General features: G+C 41.9%; 1 protein-coding gene across 13 annotated transcripts in view; it reads left to right on the forward strand.

Moving 5' to 3' along the window:
* Nucleotides 1-2,973: 2,973 nt before the first annotated feature.
* EMSY (EMSY transcriptional repressor, BRCA2 interacting) overlaps nt 2,974-19,751 on the forward strand; it is a 91,647-nt gene continuing 74,869 nt past the window's right edge. For 9 of the 13 annotated variants that reach the window (XM_004589868.4, XM_058663616.1, XM_012928320.3 and 6 more), the window contains exons 1-5: nt 2,974-3,622; nt 5,618-5,726; nt 14,032-14,131; nt 15,589-15,663; nt 16,959-17,000. In XM_004589868.4, coding sequence (XP_004589925.2) covers nt 5,657-5,726; nt 14,032-14,131; nt 15,589-15,663; nt 16,959-17,000 — 287 coding nt within the window. In that variant the 5' untranslated portion in view covers nt 2,974-3,622; nt 5,618-5,656. The remainder of the gene's footprint in view (nt 3,623-5,617; nt 5,727-14,031; nt 14,132-15,588; nt 15,664-16,958; nt 17,001-19,751) is intronic. The other 4 variants (XM_012928321.3, XM_004589870.4, XM_058663615.1 and 1 more) reach the window with 1 other exon arrangement.

A 19,751-nucleotide genomic window follows, 5' to 3' on the forward strand; every position in this document is an offset into this window, starting at 1 on the left:
TGCGGCTTTTCCCAAGTCAACAGCAGGGTGCTGAATAGAAGTGAAGCAGCTAGAACATGAACTGGCACCCATATGGGATGCTGGTACTGTTGGTAACAGCTTTTGGCTGCTATGACACAATGCCAGCCTCAATGGGTTTAAAAATTTTTTTCCCACACTGAAACTTATCTTTTCATTCCATCAATTTTTTGAAGTATTCTCACATAATACTGTAAGAGTTTAACAGATATGTTTATGATAGTCTGAGACCTCCTGTCTCCATTATAGCACCACAGAGATATCCATCTCCAGGCCGCTGGTTTACTTCCCAAAGAAACAACAAAGAGGGTATGGCTAGACTGAAGCCAGGAACCTGAAACTCAGTCTAGGTTTCCCACCTGAGTGGCAGGGACCCAAGTGTGCGAATCATCACCTTACTACCTCCCAGGGTATATACCAGCAGGAAGCTGGAATAAAGTGGAGCTGGCACTCCATGTGACATAGATGTCTCAAGCATCATGCCATGCTCTCAGAAGTTTCTGCTGTAAGCCCTATGATTTAAAGAATAAAGTATTTGAAGGAATAAAGTGTGAGACCAGTGCTGTACGTGTTCCCTGATCATAAGCAGTGCTATTCCTCTGAAGTAGGGTAGGGTAAGTTTTTCTTATTTGGAAGGTGAAGTATAGGGTGGCTCCAATTATATATTCCACACATTTCCTGAAGCCTTAATGCTTTTTGATTCAAATCATGGCTCTGCTACTTGCTAGCTTGTTATCTTGGGCAAACCTACCTAACCTATCTGTGCCTTTTTACCCTCAAATATAAAGTAGGGATAGTATCACATATACAAAGTTGTTGGAGGGATTAACAAGTTAATGTATTAACAGCATCCTGCACCCATAAAGTCCTGGCTGAGTATCAGCTGTTGTTCTGATGAGTTGTTTAGTAATAAGAAGCACTGGAGGGAACAGATCTAGGTGTCTAGCCAGGGAGATGTTCTAACAAATGGCCCTAACTCTACATTTTTACAAGGAGTGTAGTGGGTGGTGTGGGAGCAGAGATGGAAAAACCTGCTTCACCCTGCAGAAGAAAGGGGCAAGACGAGCTTCATGAGGGTCAAGTGTGAGTGTGGTTCTTAGGGAGGAGAAAGGTGGGTCCAGGAAGCAGTCAGAAGCAGCAAGGGGGGAGGCAGGGGAGGGCTGGGGAGATGTGTGGCAGTAACAGCAGCCAGCAGCAACAGCGGCGTGTGCAGGACCTCATCCAGACCCACACCACCAGAGTGTGCATTTAAATAGGATCTTCAGGGGCTTTCCATGGAACATGAGCCTTGAAGGCAAATGCATAGTTCAACTGCTTAGGTTTAAATGCTTGTTTGACCATTTACTTACATGTGACAGACAGTAAGCAAGCTATCTGATCTCTTCCTATGCCTCGGTTGCCTTTTTTATAATTAGGGGTGTTTCTACCTCATAAAATTATTGTAAGGACTAAGTTATTATGTAAAATGGCCAGAACAGTCCTTGGTCCTTAGTAAACACAAAAAGTGGCCATAACACCTTATCACTCATAATGCTATTTCTTCCAGTTAAGGCCAATTTCATAAACCTCTTTTATCTTTCTATTCCTGCCTCAACTCATTTTTTTTTCTTCTTCTAAAAGGATATGTCTTTTATTTATTGAAAGGAAGAGTTATGAAGAAGGTGAGAAAAAGAGGGAATCATCCACTGTTCACTGCCTAAACGGCTGCAAAGGCTGGGGCTAGCCCAGGCCAAAGCCAGGACACAGAAATTTCTTCTGGGTCTTCTCTATATGCATACAGGCTATTCTTGGCTGCTTTCAAAGGCACATTAGCAGGGAGTTGGATCCAAAGTGGAGCAGCCTGGTTTCAGAGCAGCATCCATAGGGGATGCCAGTTTCTTGGGCAGAGGTTTAACTTGCTAAGCCAACACCAGCCCCTCTTTTTTTTTTTTTTTAAATCATTGACATTCATCTTAGAGTAAGGAACACTTGGAGATCAGAAAACTTGGGATTATAAAACCCAGCTCACTTCTATTCCTAGCTTTCTGAAATTGAGGAAGTTCCTGCATATCCATGTTTATTTATTCACAGTAGAGGGACTTTTATTACACTTGCTTCACTGAGATGTTGCAAGGGTCAAAGAGCGGGCATTAAATTCCAGTCTTATTAAATTTTCGCTACAATTTTACAAAGAGTTCTTCAGCAACTAGCCTTAAAACAGTAAGATTAAGGAGGCAGTGGTGGTGTTGGGGTAGGCTTAGGACACTAATCTGTCCTATTTCACCTTCTTCTCAAGGTTCAAATTTAGGTTCCAGCAGTAACAGTAATGCATTTTTAGCTAATGGGCAAATAGGAGTAGGGCATTTACATGCTGTTGTTTTCTATGCTTGAGGTAAGGCCCCATCCGGGAACATGTAGTCTCTGTTTACCTAGTGGTTTACAAGTTAACTTTTCTGTGCATAGTGTAGCACAACATCGCCACAGAGTAACAGTAGCCCCAGTCTCCCAGAAGGAAACAGTTACAGCATGACACACACAATGAAGTCCTTTGGTCTTCGGGTATTTCTGCCTCATCTGATGTTGCGGAAAGCATAGAAATCTAGAGGGAGAATCCTCCACAAAAAAAGAAAAAGCTGATGGCCTCTTCAGCACCACCAGGCACTGGCTTCGGTCTTAAGGTCACGAATCCTTGGGTCCCCCTTTTCCTACGTCGGCCGAGAAAACGAAATCATCTCCCACTAAAGTGCTGTGAGATTAAGCTGGAACAAAGGGCTCAGGGAGAGCCTATCACGTCGTAGCCCTCAAGTCAGTTCCTTCTCCTTTTGGCCCCGGACAATTAAGCTCTGCTGCTCTCGCTTCACGTGCACGGGAACCCGCCTGCGGTCGACAACGTGAGGGGCCCTCTTCTCTACTCCGCAATCCGCCCCCCACCCCCAAGAGCCCGGGCGGCATCTGCGACCTCCACTGAGAAGGTTTCCGCAGCCCGGGTTATTTCTCCGGGAGTTGCCCGCCTGGGGATAAGGCGTACCGGAGGCCGCTGGTCACTTGCACCCTAAGTCTCTGGAGGAATCCGAGCCTCCTCCGCTTCCTCCTCAGCGCCGTCTCAAGGACAAAGCTGCGTTTCCATGTCTCTAACCCAAGCACGGAGCCTCAGAGAAGCCACCAACGCCATTTTGGCCGCTGCGGGTGGCGTCACGAGCGCAGCCCATTGGCTGCGTGACGCCAGCCGGAGGAGAGGCGCGCGAAGCCAGAGACCGGGGTCTGTAGGCGAAGCGACGGGAACTACAATCCCAGCCCTCCTTGCGCTGCGACGGCTGCCCAGGAGCCAAAGAGGATGCAGCTTGAGTTCGGACCACAACTCCCAGTGCCCCTCGCGACGTCCGTCCTTTCCTTTCAAAACGAGGAGGAAAAGAAGGACAGTATGAATGGAGGCCTCTCGGTGTCGGCTTTTCCGAAAGGCGGGAAAGACGAACTACACCTCCCGACTAGCAGCGCGCGGCTGCGCTTGCGCCCTGGAACTTGTCGCCATCTTGCCCCTTCTGAGGCACCGCAAACAAACCCAATTCCTGGTGTCCCCTAGTCTTGGCGGAGGAGCCTTTTAGATGAGCCCCGAAAGACCGGGCAGGTGGGTGACTCTCAGGCAGGGTCCTGGGAAAAACTGGCAGGGTAGCCAGGGTGTAGGAGCGCCGGGCCAAGCTTTCAGAGCCCGACTCGGGGCGCCCAGCCCCATCCTCCGTTGTTTCCTAACGGGATCGTGGGGGCTCCCCGAGGTGGACCGAGGTGGGCTGCGGCAGGCCGGGTGCTGGGGTCCCTGGGCTGCAGCTCGGAGAGCTTCCCGGTGAGTCCCGGGCGTCCGGCTCGGCTGTCCGCGCGCCTGCAGCGTCTCCGTTGTCCTCTGGTCGGAGGAGGGAGCGAGGCGCGGATGCCGGCTGGGTCCTGTGTACCCCCGCTGCTGGCCGCGGGGAGGTTCGGATCGCAGGCTTGACACTGGGATGGGCGCCGAGAGGCGCGGGCGAGGAGCTTGGGCGGGCTGCTCTTGTTGTGGTGCTGCGAAGAGTGCGTGTTTGGAGAGGGGGCGGGGCGGGCTTGCCTCCTTGACACTTGAGTTGGGGTGTGTGTTTTTGGGGGGAAGGATTCTGCGACCTCCCGGCTCCCCGGGCGGGCTCCGGCGGCTCCTGGCCCAGCTTTCCCAGGCGATGCGGCCCCGCGGTGGGGTCCGCTGGCGGGGGACGCGTTGGGATGCCGTGACGTGGTGCTGGATCCGGGCGGTCGCCGGCCGCCTCCAGGATCCTGTCGGGAGGCGGGGACTGGCTTGTGGAGGGAGCGGATTCCTTTGGCTCGGCCCCTTCCTCCTCCTCCCCACCCCTTTCCTTTATGTCATCCTGCCGGTCCGGGCGCGCAGTCCCGTTCCGCCCGCTGTGGGCTGTTTCGGAGCTGAGAGGACTGTGGGAGGTAGGGGGAGGGGGGTCCGGCTCGGGGCGTGGAGTTGGAGTTAGCAGCCCCAGCAAGCGCCTGGGATGGGATAGAGCAGTTATTTCCGTTCGCTGTCTTACTTCTAGGCTGGAACCTGGGCTCATTTATTCCCTCGTTCATTCATTCGTTTCGGCAGAGTTTTACAGCGGGGCTGCTTACTGTGTTATAAGCAGGTGTTGTGTAAGCCTCTTCCCACCACCCACCCTCCCCGCCGCGCGCTTTCCGCCCTCTAGGGAATTCCCATTACGCAGTGAGTTCTTGGCATCTAAACTTTTGGTAAGCAGTTGTTTCATTACCACAGGATCTCTGTTCTTATTTCTTTGTTTAAGATTTGAGGAGAGAATTTTTTATGAATTCCATCAACTCCAGGAACATGCTAGCAGCTTCCATACTGTCTCATGGAACTTGTGAGGAAGCCCAAGGTTGCCCGAGTAGCAGTGCATATTTATTAAAGCAGTGGTAGCCACTAGGTAACAACTTCATGAATATCGTTCTTTAATACTCTTAGCACACTGGGTGGCGTGACCTCTTTTTTTTTAGAGGTTTGATTTATTAAAGTCAGTTACAGAGAACAGTGCAACAGAGAGAGCGAGCAAGCTTCATCCCTAGTTCACTTGCCTAGTGGCCTCATGTGCCAGGGCTGAGCTAGGTGGGAACCAGGAGCTTCATCCCACGTGGATGACAGAGGTCCGAGCTCTTGGTTCATGTTCTGTCGCTTTTTCTAGGTCCAACAACAGAGAGTTGTATCTTTACTAGAGCAGTTGGTACATTAACCAGCCTCTGTGGAATGTCTTTGTCCCCAACCACTGCTTTATCCATAAAAATGACACTGTCTGAACAGATTTATGAAACTTAGGCCCGGATAGGCCAGTTAATCTAAGGAGCAGTCAGCAAGTGGAAAAGCTGGCACAAGAACCTAGAGGTGCCAGTGCCTTGAAAACTTGTGTTCTTTAATTTGTTGTAGTTTGGAATCAGAGGCTCTCAAATGGTTGTTTCATTCTTCATTTGTCAGAAGTTGGAAAGTATAATGGTGAAAACAATTGTGAGGTATCTAAACAAGTTTCTTCTTAGCTGCTGGCTGGATCTCCAGGTGAATGACCGTGAATGCATTTTGGTAATTTGATTTCTTGTTTTTCTCTGCTGATAGGGAGAACAAGCTCTTTGGGGCTACCAGACAGAAGCAGCAATGCCTGTTGTGTGGCCAACCCTTTTGGATCTCAGCAGGGATGAATGCAAAAGGATTCTTCGAAAATTGGGTATGGTTTTTCATTGCTTAGATTTTCTTTCTAGTATATTCTTCCCTTTCTGTTGGGGTCCTGGCTGTTTGCATTGATGTCTGACGCTACCTTCGGTGTTCTTTGGAGGGTAGTCTCTGTCTTTGTTGTGCCCAGCAGAGTGCTTTGACATAGTAAGTATATCTACAGTAGCAGCAGCAACAGCAGCAGTAGCTAAGACTTACTGGAAGCTGGTCGGTCATTCTGATCCCTTCACCTTAATATCTTATTTAATCAGGGATCAAAACGTAAAAATAGTTTGTTGTCCCCATTTCACAGTTGAAGCTTGGAACCCAAGATCAGAATGTTTGATAGTAAGTCCCAGATACTATGACTGCAGTCTCAGTTTAGGATGCTATGAATCTCCATGAATTTGTGAATCACATACTGTTTATTCCTTTAAATTTTTTTTAAAAGATCTGTTTATTTTTATTTAAAGGCAGATTTTATGGAGAGAAGGAGAGACAGATGATGAGGTTTTCCATCTGCAGATTCACTCCCCAAGTGGCCACAACAGCCAGAACTGAGCTAATGTGAAACGAGGAGCCAGGAGTTTCTTCTGAATCTCCCATACAGGTGCAGGTTCCCAAGGCTTTGGGCGGTTCTTGGCTGCTTTCCCAGGCCACAAGCAGAGATGTGGATGGGAAGTGGGGCAGCCAGGACAGGGCAGAGGATTAGCTTGTGTGCCCACGTGCCAGCCCCCTGTTTATGAATTCTAAGTTAGTGCAACCTTTGCCTATTTTCCCAAATCATATTTTTACAGTTGGTAATAAGGCAAGCTTTATACTTTACAAATTATTTACCTCTTCCTGTTGCTTATTGTAGCCTTTCTTGACTAGCATTTGAGGGAGAGAATGAAGTCGTAATGCCAAGGCATTGTGCACTGTGTAATGAACTAACTTCTCCCCAGATCCCTAGAATGATATGAGTCATGCACCGTTATTGAGAAAATTGAGAAAATGACTACTCAAATCATTTTCTGCATTTTCTGTGCTCTTTGGTTCCAGTGAGGACTTTTGGTTGCAAAAGGCTGCCATAAACCCTTAACCTGTAAGGACCCTGTTTTATTTCCCACTTCAGCCTCAGGCTAGCACAGTAGATAAAAAAATACTTTCACAAAACACATTAAATATGCTGCCATGAATTAGTAATTAATTATTAATTATTTAGATACCTTTGATCTTGAATGGGAAAGTGTGTCTTAAATTTAGAGTAAGGTCTTGATCCTCTAAATAATGATCCATATGATTAAGGACAAACTATTTTCTGTTGACACTTTTGTAAAAGAAGGATAGTAGTATTTGCTTCATTAGTTCTCTTTATTACACAGACAACAGAGGCGGTGAATGTGAGGGTCTGTCACTGTGCCCAGGCCCGTAGGGCACAGTATGTGAGGGTCTGTCACAGTGCCCAGACCCATGTGATGTATGTGAGGGTCTGTGACAATGCTCAGACCTGCGTGGTGTACGTGAGGGTCTGCCACAGTGCCCAGACCTGCGTGGTGTACGTGAGGGTCTGCCACAGTGCCCAGACCTGCGTGGTGTACGTGAGGGTCTGTGACAATGCCCAGACCTACGTGATGTACGTGAGGATCTGCCACAGTGCCCAGACCTGCGTGGTGTACGTGAGGGTCTGCCACAGTGCCTCAGACCTACGTGGTGTATGTGAGGGTCTGCCCCAGTGCCTCAGACCTACCTGGTGTACGTGAGGGTCTGCCCCAGTGCCTCAGACCTACGTGGTATACGTGAGGGTCTGCCACAGTGCCTCAGACCTACCTGGTGTACGTGAGGGTCTGCCACAGTGCCCAGACCTGCGTGGTGTATGTGAGGGTCTGCCCCAGTGCCTCAGACCTACGTGGTGTACGTGAGGGTCTGCCACAGTGCCTCAGACCTACGTGGTGTATGTGAGGGTCTGCCCCAGTGCCTCAGACCTACCTGGTGTACGTGAGGGTTTGTCACAGTGCCCAGACCTGAGTGTTTTGTGTGTAAAGCAGCTGCTTTCAGATGTTTGCTTAATAATTTGCAACTTTTTTTTTCCCTGAGGAAATCTTTGTTGGGGATTCCTGCTTGTAAACCAGATAGAATCATAGCTACAATAACCCTGCTTACTACTAGTTTTTCCCTATTTTTGTTTTCCCTCAGGTCACATTTCAGACCATTTTTTAGAGTTTTATTTTAGCAAATTCAAAAAGACTTGAATTTTTCTTAGGGGCTGGGTTTAGGGCAGAAAATTAATCATTCTTTTGATTTTGTTTTTACAACTTTTTGCTTTGCATCCAAACGTTCAGTGGTAATTTTAAGTTAGTTTCCTGTTATCAGTATAACTTATTAACTATCGATTACAAAGTTGTGTTAATATTTATTTCACACCTGAAATAATTTAGAGAAACATCACAAAGACTATAGATTGAATTAAGATCTTTGGTTTTTGGTGGCTTCAACTCAAGAGAGTAAATTATTTAAATATAAAAATGATAACCTCTTATTTTCTGGCTCTTACTGTAAACTATCTGAGATCATCTATGGAAATGGTTCACTATTCACTGGACACAGAGAGCCCCATAAAATCATGTAAATCAAGAGTTTCAAATCTTCTTGTGTAGTGCATGAACTTTTGGGAAACTGCCCGAGCCATGAGGGGTGCATACCCAGAAAGTCATCAAGTGTCTGAAAGATGTCCCTATACAGATGCAGTATGTATCGTTCTGTTTCAGTGGTAAAGTTGAAGGGGCTCCCAGGCCAGCCAATGGAGTTAGACACTGGGTCCATGGCCTGCACATGCTTAAACATGCAGAGAATAGTGCTGAATTTGAGGGCTTGGATGTAGATGCTCTAGCTGTGGAGCAAGCATATCAAGTGAAAGAAGCACCAACCAGTGTGGCCCAGCAGGTTAGTTGTTGTTGACTTGTGATTCCGGCATCCTACATTCTGGCATGTTCATTGGAGTTCCACTGCTCTTCTGCTTCAGCTCCCAGCTGCTGTGTTTGGGAAGGCAGCAAAATGATGGCCCAAGCTGTTGTTCCCCTGCCACCCATATGGGAAATACAAGTGGAGTTTTTGCTCCTGGCTTTCGTCTGGTCCAGAGTGAATCAGCAGATGGAAAATCTTTTTTTTTGTCTCTCCCTCTGACTCCCTGTTGCTTTGATTTTCAAATATATTTTTTTAAAGGTGCTCCACTGTACATACAGACCTGCTAGTTAAGTTAACCCACACATGAGCTCCCTTTTCCAAATAGAGATGACCTTTTTTTTTTTTTCTTAAAGAATGCCTTTTTATTATCATTGGAAAGCCAGACACACAGAGAGGAAGATCCTCCTCCGTTGATTCACCCACCCCCCAAGCAGTCACAATGGCCAGAGCTGAGCTGATCTGAAGGCAGGAGCCAGGAGCCTCCCTCAGGTCTCCTATGTGGGTCCAGGGTCCCAAGACCTTGGGCTGTTTTCAACTGCTTTCCCAGGCCAGAAGCAGGGAGCTGAATGGGAAGCAGGACCGCCGGGACCAGAACCGGTGCCCACCTAAGATCCTGGTGCATGCAAGATGAGGACTTTAGCCTCCAGGCTACCACACCAGGCACGTAGAGATGATTCTTACTGAAAAAGAGCAAATTGTTCTTAAAACAGGCAAGGACATTGCAGAGAAGAAAAAAAAAATATGCCAGAACAAACTAAAAAAAAACCATTTAAACCTTGTGGTCCAGGAAATAAATGAATGCAAAGAAAACTTGGAAAGTAAATCGTAATAGATTTGTAGTTTTAGTTAGAGCTGGTTAGGGCCATGCTGATTGTCTGCAAAAGAAAACAGCCTACCTACGTGACAAGGTCACCTTCAGTGACCGGAGCTCCCTTGGGGGGTGAGCTTTGTCAGTGATTTGCCCAAAGACTTCCTGCCACCCACTGGATCATTAACATAACAATGAAACCTTTGAATTGCCTTCAAGCACCAGTTCCAGGTCCGAAGTTTAGACTAGGTACTGTATTTAAGAATTGGCTTAAAATATTTTAAGAATTGCCTTTGTTCTTTAAAAATAATTGGGGTTTTTTAATGTGAGATGCTAAATTCTTAGACTTTACTCAAGTGTAAAGAATCGGAAATAGAGAATGATGATAATAGATCACTGCTTCTTTGCTTCAGTCTCCCTTCCCTGGCTAATCCTGACCAATTATGAGCTGTAACTCTAACCTGGGGCTTTGTGAACTATAGTATAATTGAATGACTAATTATTTAAATGGAATCGGTCAAAGACTTTATAAAAATGGCTCGCAATTTTTTTTGTTTTCTGCCTAACACGTTACGTGCGTTTATTTCATTATACCTTATATGTGAACTAACACTACAAAAAAAAAAAAGCTAGAATTTTAACTAAATTTGAGATAAGTCAGTACCTGAATGTATCTGCAAAAATTGATGTTAATAAATGTGTAGGAGGTTGGAGAACTCTTTAAGTTTCTTCCCCCACCTTCTTTTTATTTTTAAGATTTATTTGTTTTTATTTGAAAGGCAGATTTACAGAGAGAGGAGAGACAAAGTTATGTGCCAGTATACTCTCCAGAAGGCTGCAATGGCTGGAGCTGAGCCAGTCCAAAGCCAGGAGTCCAGAATTTTTTCTGGGTCTCCCTCATAGGCGAAGGGGCTCAAGGACTAAGGCCATTCACTGCTGCTTCATCAGGCACATTAGCAGGGAGCTGGATTGTAAGTGGAATATCTGGGACTCAAATGGCATCCACGTGGTATGCCAGCGTGCTGGCAGACTTATGCTGGTGCAGGCCCCTTAAGGTTCTTATAATGAGTGAATTTCTAGAAGAGAAGAAATTGGATTTTGTTAACTTCTGACTTTGAGAACTGTTCTGAGTTCTAGTGCTGCATGTGTCTGGTTGCTTTCTCCTAATTTTTTCCATGGCTTTTTAGTTGGGTTTGAAATGAGAGTGGAAGTATCAGAAATATTTGTCATTTCTTTTGTAAACTTAATTTTCTCTTAAGAAATGTCTTGATTGCCATTAATTCTAGAGGCCCAAAGTGAACTTTTTCCCTCAAACCATATCCTCTACCTGATCTATTTAGGCTGTAACTGGAAGCGTTGCTCCATTTTGCTACAAATTATTTTCATCTTTTCCATAAAACTACTTTTTTTTCTCTATTCCCTTATGTTACCAGAAATGCCCGGTGGGTTCTTTCCTCAGCTTAGTATAGAAATAAAAAGCCGGGAATCTGTTGCAGACAGAAAAGTTTATTTGCGAAGGGACCAGGTGAGCAGGGAAGGGAGGGGAGGGGAAGCACCTCCGAAAAGCTGGGAGGTGGGGTGCCTCTCGAAAGGGGAGGGAGAGACACCAAAGGGGTCTTTGGAAGTGTCTCAGGATTTTAAGCCTTCCTTGACCCCTCCTTGTTGGGCGGGGACCTGCAGGTAAGATATTCCCCATTGGTGGTCTCTTAATTAATTAGAAAATGGGTGGGCAATGCTGGTACTGCCCACCTGAAGGTGTGGCCAAGACCTCAGAAGACCTGGATGGTCTCACCTTACATAAATTAACTAAAATCTTTAGTTTTTAAAGATTTATATATTATTTTCATTGGAAAGGTAGATTTCAAGAGAGGAGAGATAAGATCTTCCATCTGCCAGTTTACTCCCCAAATGACTGCAGTGGCTGGAGCTGAGCTGATCTGAAGCCAGGAACCAGGAGCTTCTTTTGGGTCTCCCAGGCAGGTGCTGGGTTCCAAGGCTTTGCACCGTCCACAACTGCTTTCCTAGACCACAAGCAGGGAGCTGTAAGGGAAGTGGAGCAGTCGGGATATGAACTGGTGCCCATATGAGATGCTGATGCTTGCAGGTAGAGTGGAGGATTAGCCAGTTGACACAGAGTGCTGGCCCCTAAACTGTTTATTTTTTGTGTGTTTTTTAATGTCCTTTGTTGTATTTTAATCACCTTAAAGATAAAGACTTTGTTTTGTTCCAGTGAATATTCTCCATGGAACCTTATAGTACCAATGCTTAATTAGTAGTTTTGTCTAAATTAGTGACTGTGCACATCCAGATTTTTTCCATCTTATTGTAAAACCCTCAAATGTATGACACAGCAAAAATTACTGAAACAATATGAAACATTACTCTCTTTCTTTCTTCCTTATGCATGTTTGCATTTTCTGTCTGCTTGCCTGGAGCCCGGTTGATTGAGGGTGTATTGCCTGTCCGTGCCTCCTTCTTCCTTCGCTGTATATGAACTGTGTCCACTGTGAATAAACTGTATTGTGATTATCTGGTGACTTGTTTCATTGTAGCTATAATTTAGAGTTATTCCTTGAGGGTAGGACTTATATACGTACTATCTGGTATGTATACAATAGGAGTGAATACTGATTTGTTGAATAAAATATCCCACAAATAGGGTATAAGTATTTATAATACAGTACATTTTGATTTGGTTATCCCGTGTCTTCCTGAAGTCTAGTCTGAGTTTGATACAGCTGAAAATGTGTTTCTTGGAATGAAGTGTTTTCTTCATTGCTCCTAAGCAGCAGAGGTTTGTCTTCTAGAGTATCCAGCACAGATTAAACGAACAGGGCGGTTACACTTAGGGAATTCAACTGGACCGGACATTGTTGTTTGGAATAGTTAAACTACTCTTGATATAAAGTTTCTTTTCCATGGTCAGAACTGAATCATTAAACTGAATGAGACTACTAACTTTTTTAAAAAAAGATTTATTTTATTTATTTGAAAGGCAGAGATATATATAGAGAAAGAGAAAGCTAGAAAGAGATCTTCCACCCACTGTTTGACTCCTCAGATGGCCACAGTAGCTGGGGCTGGCCAGACTGAGGATGGAAGCCAGGAGTTTCTTCCAGGTCTCCCAGGTGGGTGCAGGGGCCTAAGCTCTTGGGCCATTTTCTGCTACTTTCCCAGGCCATTATTCAGGAGACTGCTAACTTCTTATTGGTTTAGTACATAGTCTACATTCTTTATTTGACTCACATTTACTGCCTATTGTGTGTCAGGTATTGGCAAATAACACATACACATAGCAAGTCAAGTATGAAAATGATTCTAGTTTGAACTGTTTATTTCCCTCCATTCTGTTTTGTTCAGATACACTTGTTTAAATGGTTTGAAGCAACTATTATTTCTTTTCCTTCTGTTGGTTGGTGGCTTTGTCTGAGTTATCACCATGCAGCAGTATTTAGTTGGCAGCTTGGCTAGGTCATGCTCAGCTAAGATGACCAAGTCCCTCTTTTTATGTGGCTTTTTGTTCTGGGCTTCTTCACTGCTTGTTGATCTTGAGATTCTAAGAGCTCAAGGTCATGTATGTAAGTGCGTAGAGACCTTCTGTTTGCAGTTTGTTTGCAGGCAATTCAGTGGGCAGTCAAGTCTCGGAACAGTGTGGGAGGAGCCTAAACAATGGTAGTCCACATAGGTTGGGGGGTGGGGAACCACACACTGGCCTAAGGACTTAGGTTTTATGTTTTAACCAGTACTAGTGATGAACAGTTTTGTTTTTAAAGGATAGTTTCTTTGGAAGGTACTGAATGAAGCTATCTATATTAGGATTTAATATTTTATGTCTAGGTTGCTGTAACATTTTGTTTCTGAATTGGTCATTTTGATAGTAGTTTCCCTAGATGCAGAGAAATTTTGTTCTGGAAGAAACCTACAACATCACTTCTAACAAGGAAGCAAATGAGAAAGGACTTGCCCATGGCCACACAATCATCAAATGTCAGTGCTGGAGCCAGGATCTTTTGTTTTAATTTAATTTTAATGCTGTATTTCTTGATTTTATTCAAGTTTTAAAAAATTTATCATTTATTATTTTAAATTTATTTATTTATTTGGTTGCACTGTACTGAACAGCACTGTCAAGTACCACAGAGGGAGATGGAATATAATTTGAATTTTTAGGCAGGCCTAAGGAATTATTTCAAGGGTTGATTAGTGAAGGTACCTTTTAATAATATTTAACATTTCTCTTACCAGCCTTATTCTATAACTTAGAACCTATTTACATTGTTGGTAGTGGCTGAATTAAATGTTCTTCTGTGATAATTTATGAAGCAAACCATCTGCTGTTAGATTTTTCTGCCCAAACATTTTATGTACGTGACTTAAGAGTCAATGAGAACAGCTTGATATATATTATAAAAATCCCATTGTAATATGAGAATTAGGTAGCATTTTTGGAAGGAGTGTAATACTTACATTTGCTTGATTTTCAGATTTTTTGCCTTTAAGTTTCACTATACATACCCATAGTAGTAAAATATTGAAAGCTTATCTTGATAAAATAATTTTCTTTTTCTAGAATTGGAGGCATATGCTGGAGTTATCAGTGCACTTCGGGCACAGGGGGATCTCACCAAGGAAAAGAAAGATCTTCTTGGAGAACTCTCAAAAGTTCTTAGGTAAATTACTATCAAATTTGGGAGATGTGATTCTAAGATTTTTATTTTGAGGGGTTTCATTATTTTTCCCTCCCAGTTAGCTCAAGCTGAAGAACAGTAGTGTTCAAATTGTTGATGCTTACATTTTAATTGTATATTCTGTCACTGAAAATTGCGTACCTTAACATTCTGTAACCCAGTCAGAAGATATTTATGACTGGTTATTTTAATTTTGGGCCACTTGGGAAAGGGAGGACCTTTTGACATAAATGAAGGAAAGAAGAATTGGCAGCAACTGGATATGGAGATCTAGAATGGCATTTGTTGGAGGGAAAAGGGAAAGACAAGGAGGATGTTGTCATTTATAGATGTGGGTGCTGATTATGTAGTCATAGCAGTTAAGTATTGTCCATTCAGCTTCCCACTTAGAGTAATAGCACTTGCATCCAATAAAAAATTCTAATACAGAGGTTTCTTGTGGTATTGCCTTGATTCTTTCTAATAAATGGACCTTTTTTGAAGTTGTTCTGTGTTAGCTGGTTTCTTTTCTGCATTTAAAACAATTCTGTTGCATTCATTTTTAAGTGAAAATATGGGAGAACCTTTTCTTATTATCAAAATAATGTTAACATAGACATGTTATTGTCAGATTATCAGTCTTCTTTTCATAGTTAACAGTTTATATTTTGTACTTGTTGTTTGTTTTGTCAAATTTTGCCTTTCAACCTCTTAAATATTTTGGCTCATTGTCTACATGTAGTTTAAGTAGTAAAAAAACAATGCAATTGGAAGAGTTGTTTGGATTTTATTAAGTACTTATGAATGGAATAGGTTAAGCTTTTTTTTTTTATAAGGTGTTTGGTACTACTACCTGTACATCTGTTTAATCGGGAGTAATATAATCTGTGTGTTTTTTTTTTAACCATTGGTAATACAATGTAGAACATACACATCTATGTGTTAAGTAATAAAGCAATATTATCCTGGTTCAAGTTTCATAGCATATAGCCACAGAAAGAGATGGTCTAGCCACTCTCAGTTAGTATATTCACTGAACATAAAATTATAGTCTGATGCACTTGAGGAAAGATTTGCCCAAATCCTCTTCTCAGCAGTCATGACTGGGAGGCATTCAGCAGCTGTTTGCATGTTTAGGTAACTGGAAGCTCTGCCAATCTTGTCCATGATCTGAGGGTTCCTTCTGAGATTTGCCGGTAATGCCTTGTTATCAGGTTGAGTTTGTCTCTTAGTGACTTCTAATTTGTAATTAATTCTTTTCTGCAGTTACACATAATTGGTATGAATACTTTTCTAAGATTTAAAAGCATCTGAAGATGTATTTTTAGTCTTCTAGTTATATCTTTTCACAAAGCAGTCTTGTCCTCTCCCAAACAAAATGTTGACTTAGACAATTAGTAAAAATATAGAAAAGAGCTGCCTGCTTGGCAGAGTTCTATAATGGCTATTTTTTTTCATAGCATCTCAACAGAACGCCACCGTGCTGAAGTTCGGAGAGCAGTAAACGATGAACGGTTAACAACAATTGCACATAAGTAAGCCATTAGTTGTACCACCCCTGATATTTTATGACATAGTATAACATAGTTTTGAAATCTTCCTATTTCGTAGCAGGTTCCTGAGTCTAATAACATGATATGTGTACTCAGAGATCCTGACCATAGCAGTAAAAGTGGTATTAATTGTTTTATTCAGTTGTTTTTGTCTTTTGCATTTGGTTAGGCAAGTTTTATAAATTCTCAGGTCAAATGCTGCTACAGCATAATCTCTGTATAACTAAAGGCCACCACAGTGTAGCAGATAACTCACTTGAAGCCAAGCTCAGTAATAAAGCAGTGTTCCCCCTCAAACTGACGCTCCTCAGATTGTTTGTAATGGTATTTGATATGTGTGTTGATTTTTAAATAGGTTTTATAATTTTTTTGATATCTGATTATGTCATATTTCTCAATTCAGAAGAAAGAATATGCTTTTAAGAATTGTGAATATATCTTAATTCACTTTCAAAATAGAAAATAAAATGATAAAGTATTCTTATCAAGTTGTTTTCAGAGCCTTACAGCTAATGACAGATGGGGTGAGGGTGGTGGAGAATTGAGGGCAGGAACTAGCACTGATGGTGTAGAGATAGTGCCTCTTAGAATGGAACCTAGTCTCCTGCAGCTGTTAATACAAGATATTGAGACATTTTATAAAATGTACTTTAGCGTTATTCATTCATTTGATTTTTATGCTTCAATGTGAGATAAAACTAACTACAGGAAGAGATTCAGTGCAGTTTTGTAGTGTAATAACTTGAACAGTATATGTGAGCCAGTTGACAATGCTGGAGTAGTGGAATTGACCTCAAAGATTCATTAGCTTCATGTTGTGCTTCTGTGTCCCTCATTTTACCTAACACATAAAATGGGGTGTTACCTTTTTGATAGCATTGTTGAAAGTTTAGCTCTTCTAGAATTTAGTGGTGGGTGTGTACTACAAAAATGTGGAAATTTTTCTGTAGAGACATTTAGTATTTAGTTGTCAGGGTAACGTCACTGACACATTCAGATATTAATAGTTTTCTTCTTTAATTTGTTCTACACTTTTGAATTGGGATGCTTCCAAAATAATAACTTGAGCCTACATGCTAACTTTAGAATTGGCAATAGGAAATATATGTGCTAAATAATACATAAACTATAGCTTGCATTCAGAGGCATTTAGAAACCAGATGAGTACCTAAGAAGCCTTGGAGCAATATTGTGGGACAACTAGTTGTAAGATGATGTGTCAGTTTCATACTTAATAACATTTATTTAGTCTCCTTTTCCTTTTTTCCCCTTTAAAGAATGAATTTATCCTTATATTTGGGTGAAAGACCAAGTTACAGGTATGCAACTAGGTTATTATTATTTCAGGCTTTTTCTTGTATTTATTTCCAGATTGAAGCTCTCAATTATTCAGGGGCACATCATTTCCATTTATAAATTAACCATGCCCCTTGCTTTTTCCTTTTCTTCCCTTCTGCCCTTTCCTAATACTGCCCACCTTTTAGTCATTTTGCTGCTTGGGAGACCTAGTCAGAGGGTGGGAAGGGAGAGGAGGTGCCATTTTTAATTAGTCATTTTGTTGCTTGTTAGTTGTCCTGGAAAAGATTTGGTTGAAGAATTTGCTTGCTAGTATTTGCCAAAATGTCTTTTGATAATGTATAGGTTCGTTTAATCTGCTTGACCTCTCCCTTTCCCTCCTCTCTCCATTAGCATGGATAATTGAGAGTTGGCTTTTATTTGCCTGTGTTTCCTTTTCCACGCCTCTCCTTTCTGATTTCTTTTATACATGAATTTCGTTTTTTGAAAAGAATTTCAGTGTGTAATTTTAAGCTTCTTAGGTCTTTCTCTACTCCTGTTTTAATATTTTATGTTATGGTTTTGGTTTGCTGAGATGTTCTTACTTGTGGAGCCCAGGGTCAGTGAGTAGGGGGATGGCTGACTGCTCTCTTCCTTTGGGAAGTAGTGACCCATCCTGGTTCCAAAGATTATCTGTAGGAGGGCCTCCTACTCCCAGCCTGAGAAAACAGATAGAGGAATGTGTCCTAACTGACTGTGTGCCCTCTCTCCTTTCCCTGCCCTCCCCCACTCAAGCAGCAGTTTAGGCCAGAAGGAATGTAGTTGAAAGGTAAAGAGAAAGCAGAGAAGATTGAGTACAAAGAAGGGGGAACAAAAGGAGTGGAGTGTCTGGGATCAAAGCGAGGCTTAGCTGTGGCTTGAAGCAAAGCAATGGGTTTATTGTTGGCACCAAGCCACTTATCACATTTGATACTCAAGTTCAGTTTTGAAATATGTTAGGAGTAGGAAAACTTTCAGTATTTTTTTAATTGGCCCGTTCTTGCTTTCATTGTAGTGTTAGAAGAAATTGGCTTTCTGGAATTTCTGCTCTTTTTAATCCTTTTACCGTGAGTCTGTTACACGGAATGCCCTGTGTGTTTGTGAGGATGTGAGGTCCAAGAAAATTTTATTAGTATCATCTTTAGATTTCTCAGAAGGGACTGGAGCAAGATTTCCACCCTTTCTTGTCATACTTAGTGTAAATAAAGAGGTATTCTTAACCTTGGGACTACATATCCAAGGGAGCCCTGCAGGAAGATGTGTTAAAGTCTAAAATGCAATGTAAATGGCTTGTGCAATTAATGCATATTTACACTGTCATTACTAAGCGACTAGGATTTTTTTTTTGTCTAATATTTAATTTTCACTCTCTTAAAAAAGTTTGATCATGTTTGCATGAGTAGAAATTTGGAAGATTCTTAGGCTCTTTGAAGAATTGCAGTTGTGTCCTTTGCACTGCAGGCTTTGTCTTTTCACTAGCACATGTTGATGTGCTGCAGATTATTAATCTTCCATAATTTCTGCTGCCGCTTAAACAATGTACCAGGTAAGTGTAGATGTTACTTAATTTTTTACAGTAAGCTCTGACCAAGCTAGTGTAACAGTGATATTCTGACCAAATGATAGCAAAGAAGAAGCCAAGAAAGTTGAGTAACTTCAAAAAAATTTTTTCCCCGTATTTAGCGATAGCTCTTTTCTATAGTTTCTGATTTTATCATTATTTATTTTAGAACAAGCCTTGACTTGAAGATTACATAATAACAAATTTGTGAGGGTCATTGGGATTTTAGGAGCCCCTATTTTTCTTGTTTTAGTTTGTGCTATGTTAAGCTGTGAAAGAATTTGTAAGTTTTCCCACAGTAGCCCAATTGGATCCATCAGCTCCTAGAAAGTCCTTTCTTAACAGATTAAATCCTCCTTAAGTTGTTATTTATTCCATTCAGTGAAAGTTGGTAGTAATTACACAACAGTATCCAATTTGTGTTAACCAAAGACAAAAATTAGACATAAACCTATTTGAAAAATTTTATATCTTCTGTTTGTAAAGTGGCAAACGATTTCAGTATCATGATATGTATTTGTTGAAGGAAGTAATTATTAGTTGTGTGATCTTGGGCAAGTTATTTAGCCAATCTGTGCTCAGTTTTCTCATATTTAAAATTACAATGATAGTACTAACAACATCATAAAATTGTTTAGAGAATTGTATAAATTATTACAGGAAAAATGTTTTGGGACAGTGCTTGCCATTTTATAAATCCTTAATTGATGTTAACTGTCATCACCATTATCATCATTATCTTTATTCTATTTTCCGTTAACAAGGGCTTTTGTCTATTGTATCTAAATCTGAAGAATTAGCAGATTTATGGAGTTTTAACTTCTAGCTCTGGTTAAGAAATCTGTGGTTTTAGAAAAATGCAGAAAATTCTGATTTAGCAAAGATTGATTGCTTTTGACTGAAATTTTTACTTTATCACAAGTCATTAGTTAAGGTCTTTCATGGAACCAAGTCAAGAGATATTTGTGATATTTCAACCTCTGGATGTATTCCTGGGATAAATTGTGTTAAAAAAAATTTAGGGTATAGAAGTATCACTTAGAAATAGTCCAGTTGCTTGGAATCCTTAGAGTGAAGGGTAGTACAAGTAAATAAAATAAAGCAGTGTTAGGTTTTATGTTCTCAGATCTAGTCTGTCTTTAACAGGAAGGGTAATATAATACATTGTCAGCAACACATGCTGTTGTCTAGTCTT

The sequence above is a fragment of the Ochotona princeps genome, chromosome 4 (assembly GCF_030435755.1).
Source record: "Ochotona princeps isolate mOchPri1 chromosome 4, mOchPri1.hap1, whole genome shotgun sequence".
Classification (NCBI taxonomy): domain Eukaryota; kingdom Metazoa; phylum Chordata; class Mammalia; order Lagomorpha; family Ochotonidae; genus Ochotona; species Ochotona princeps.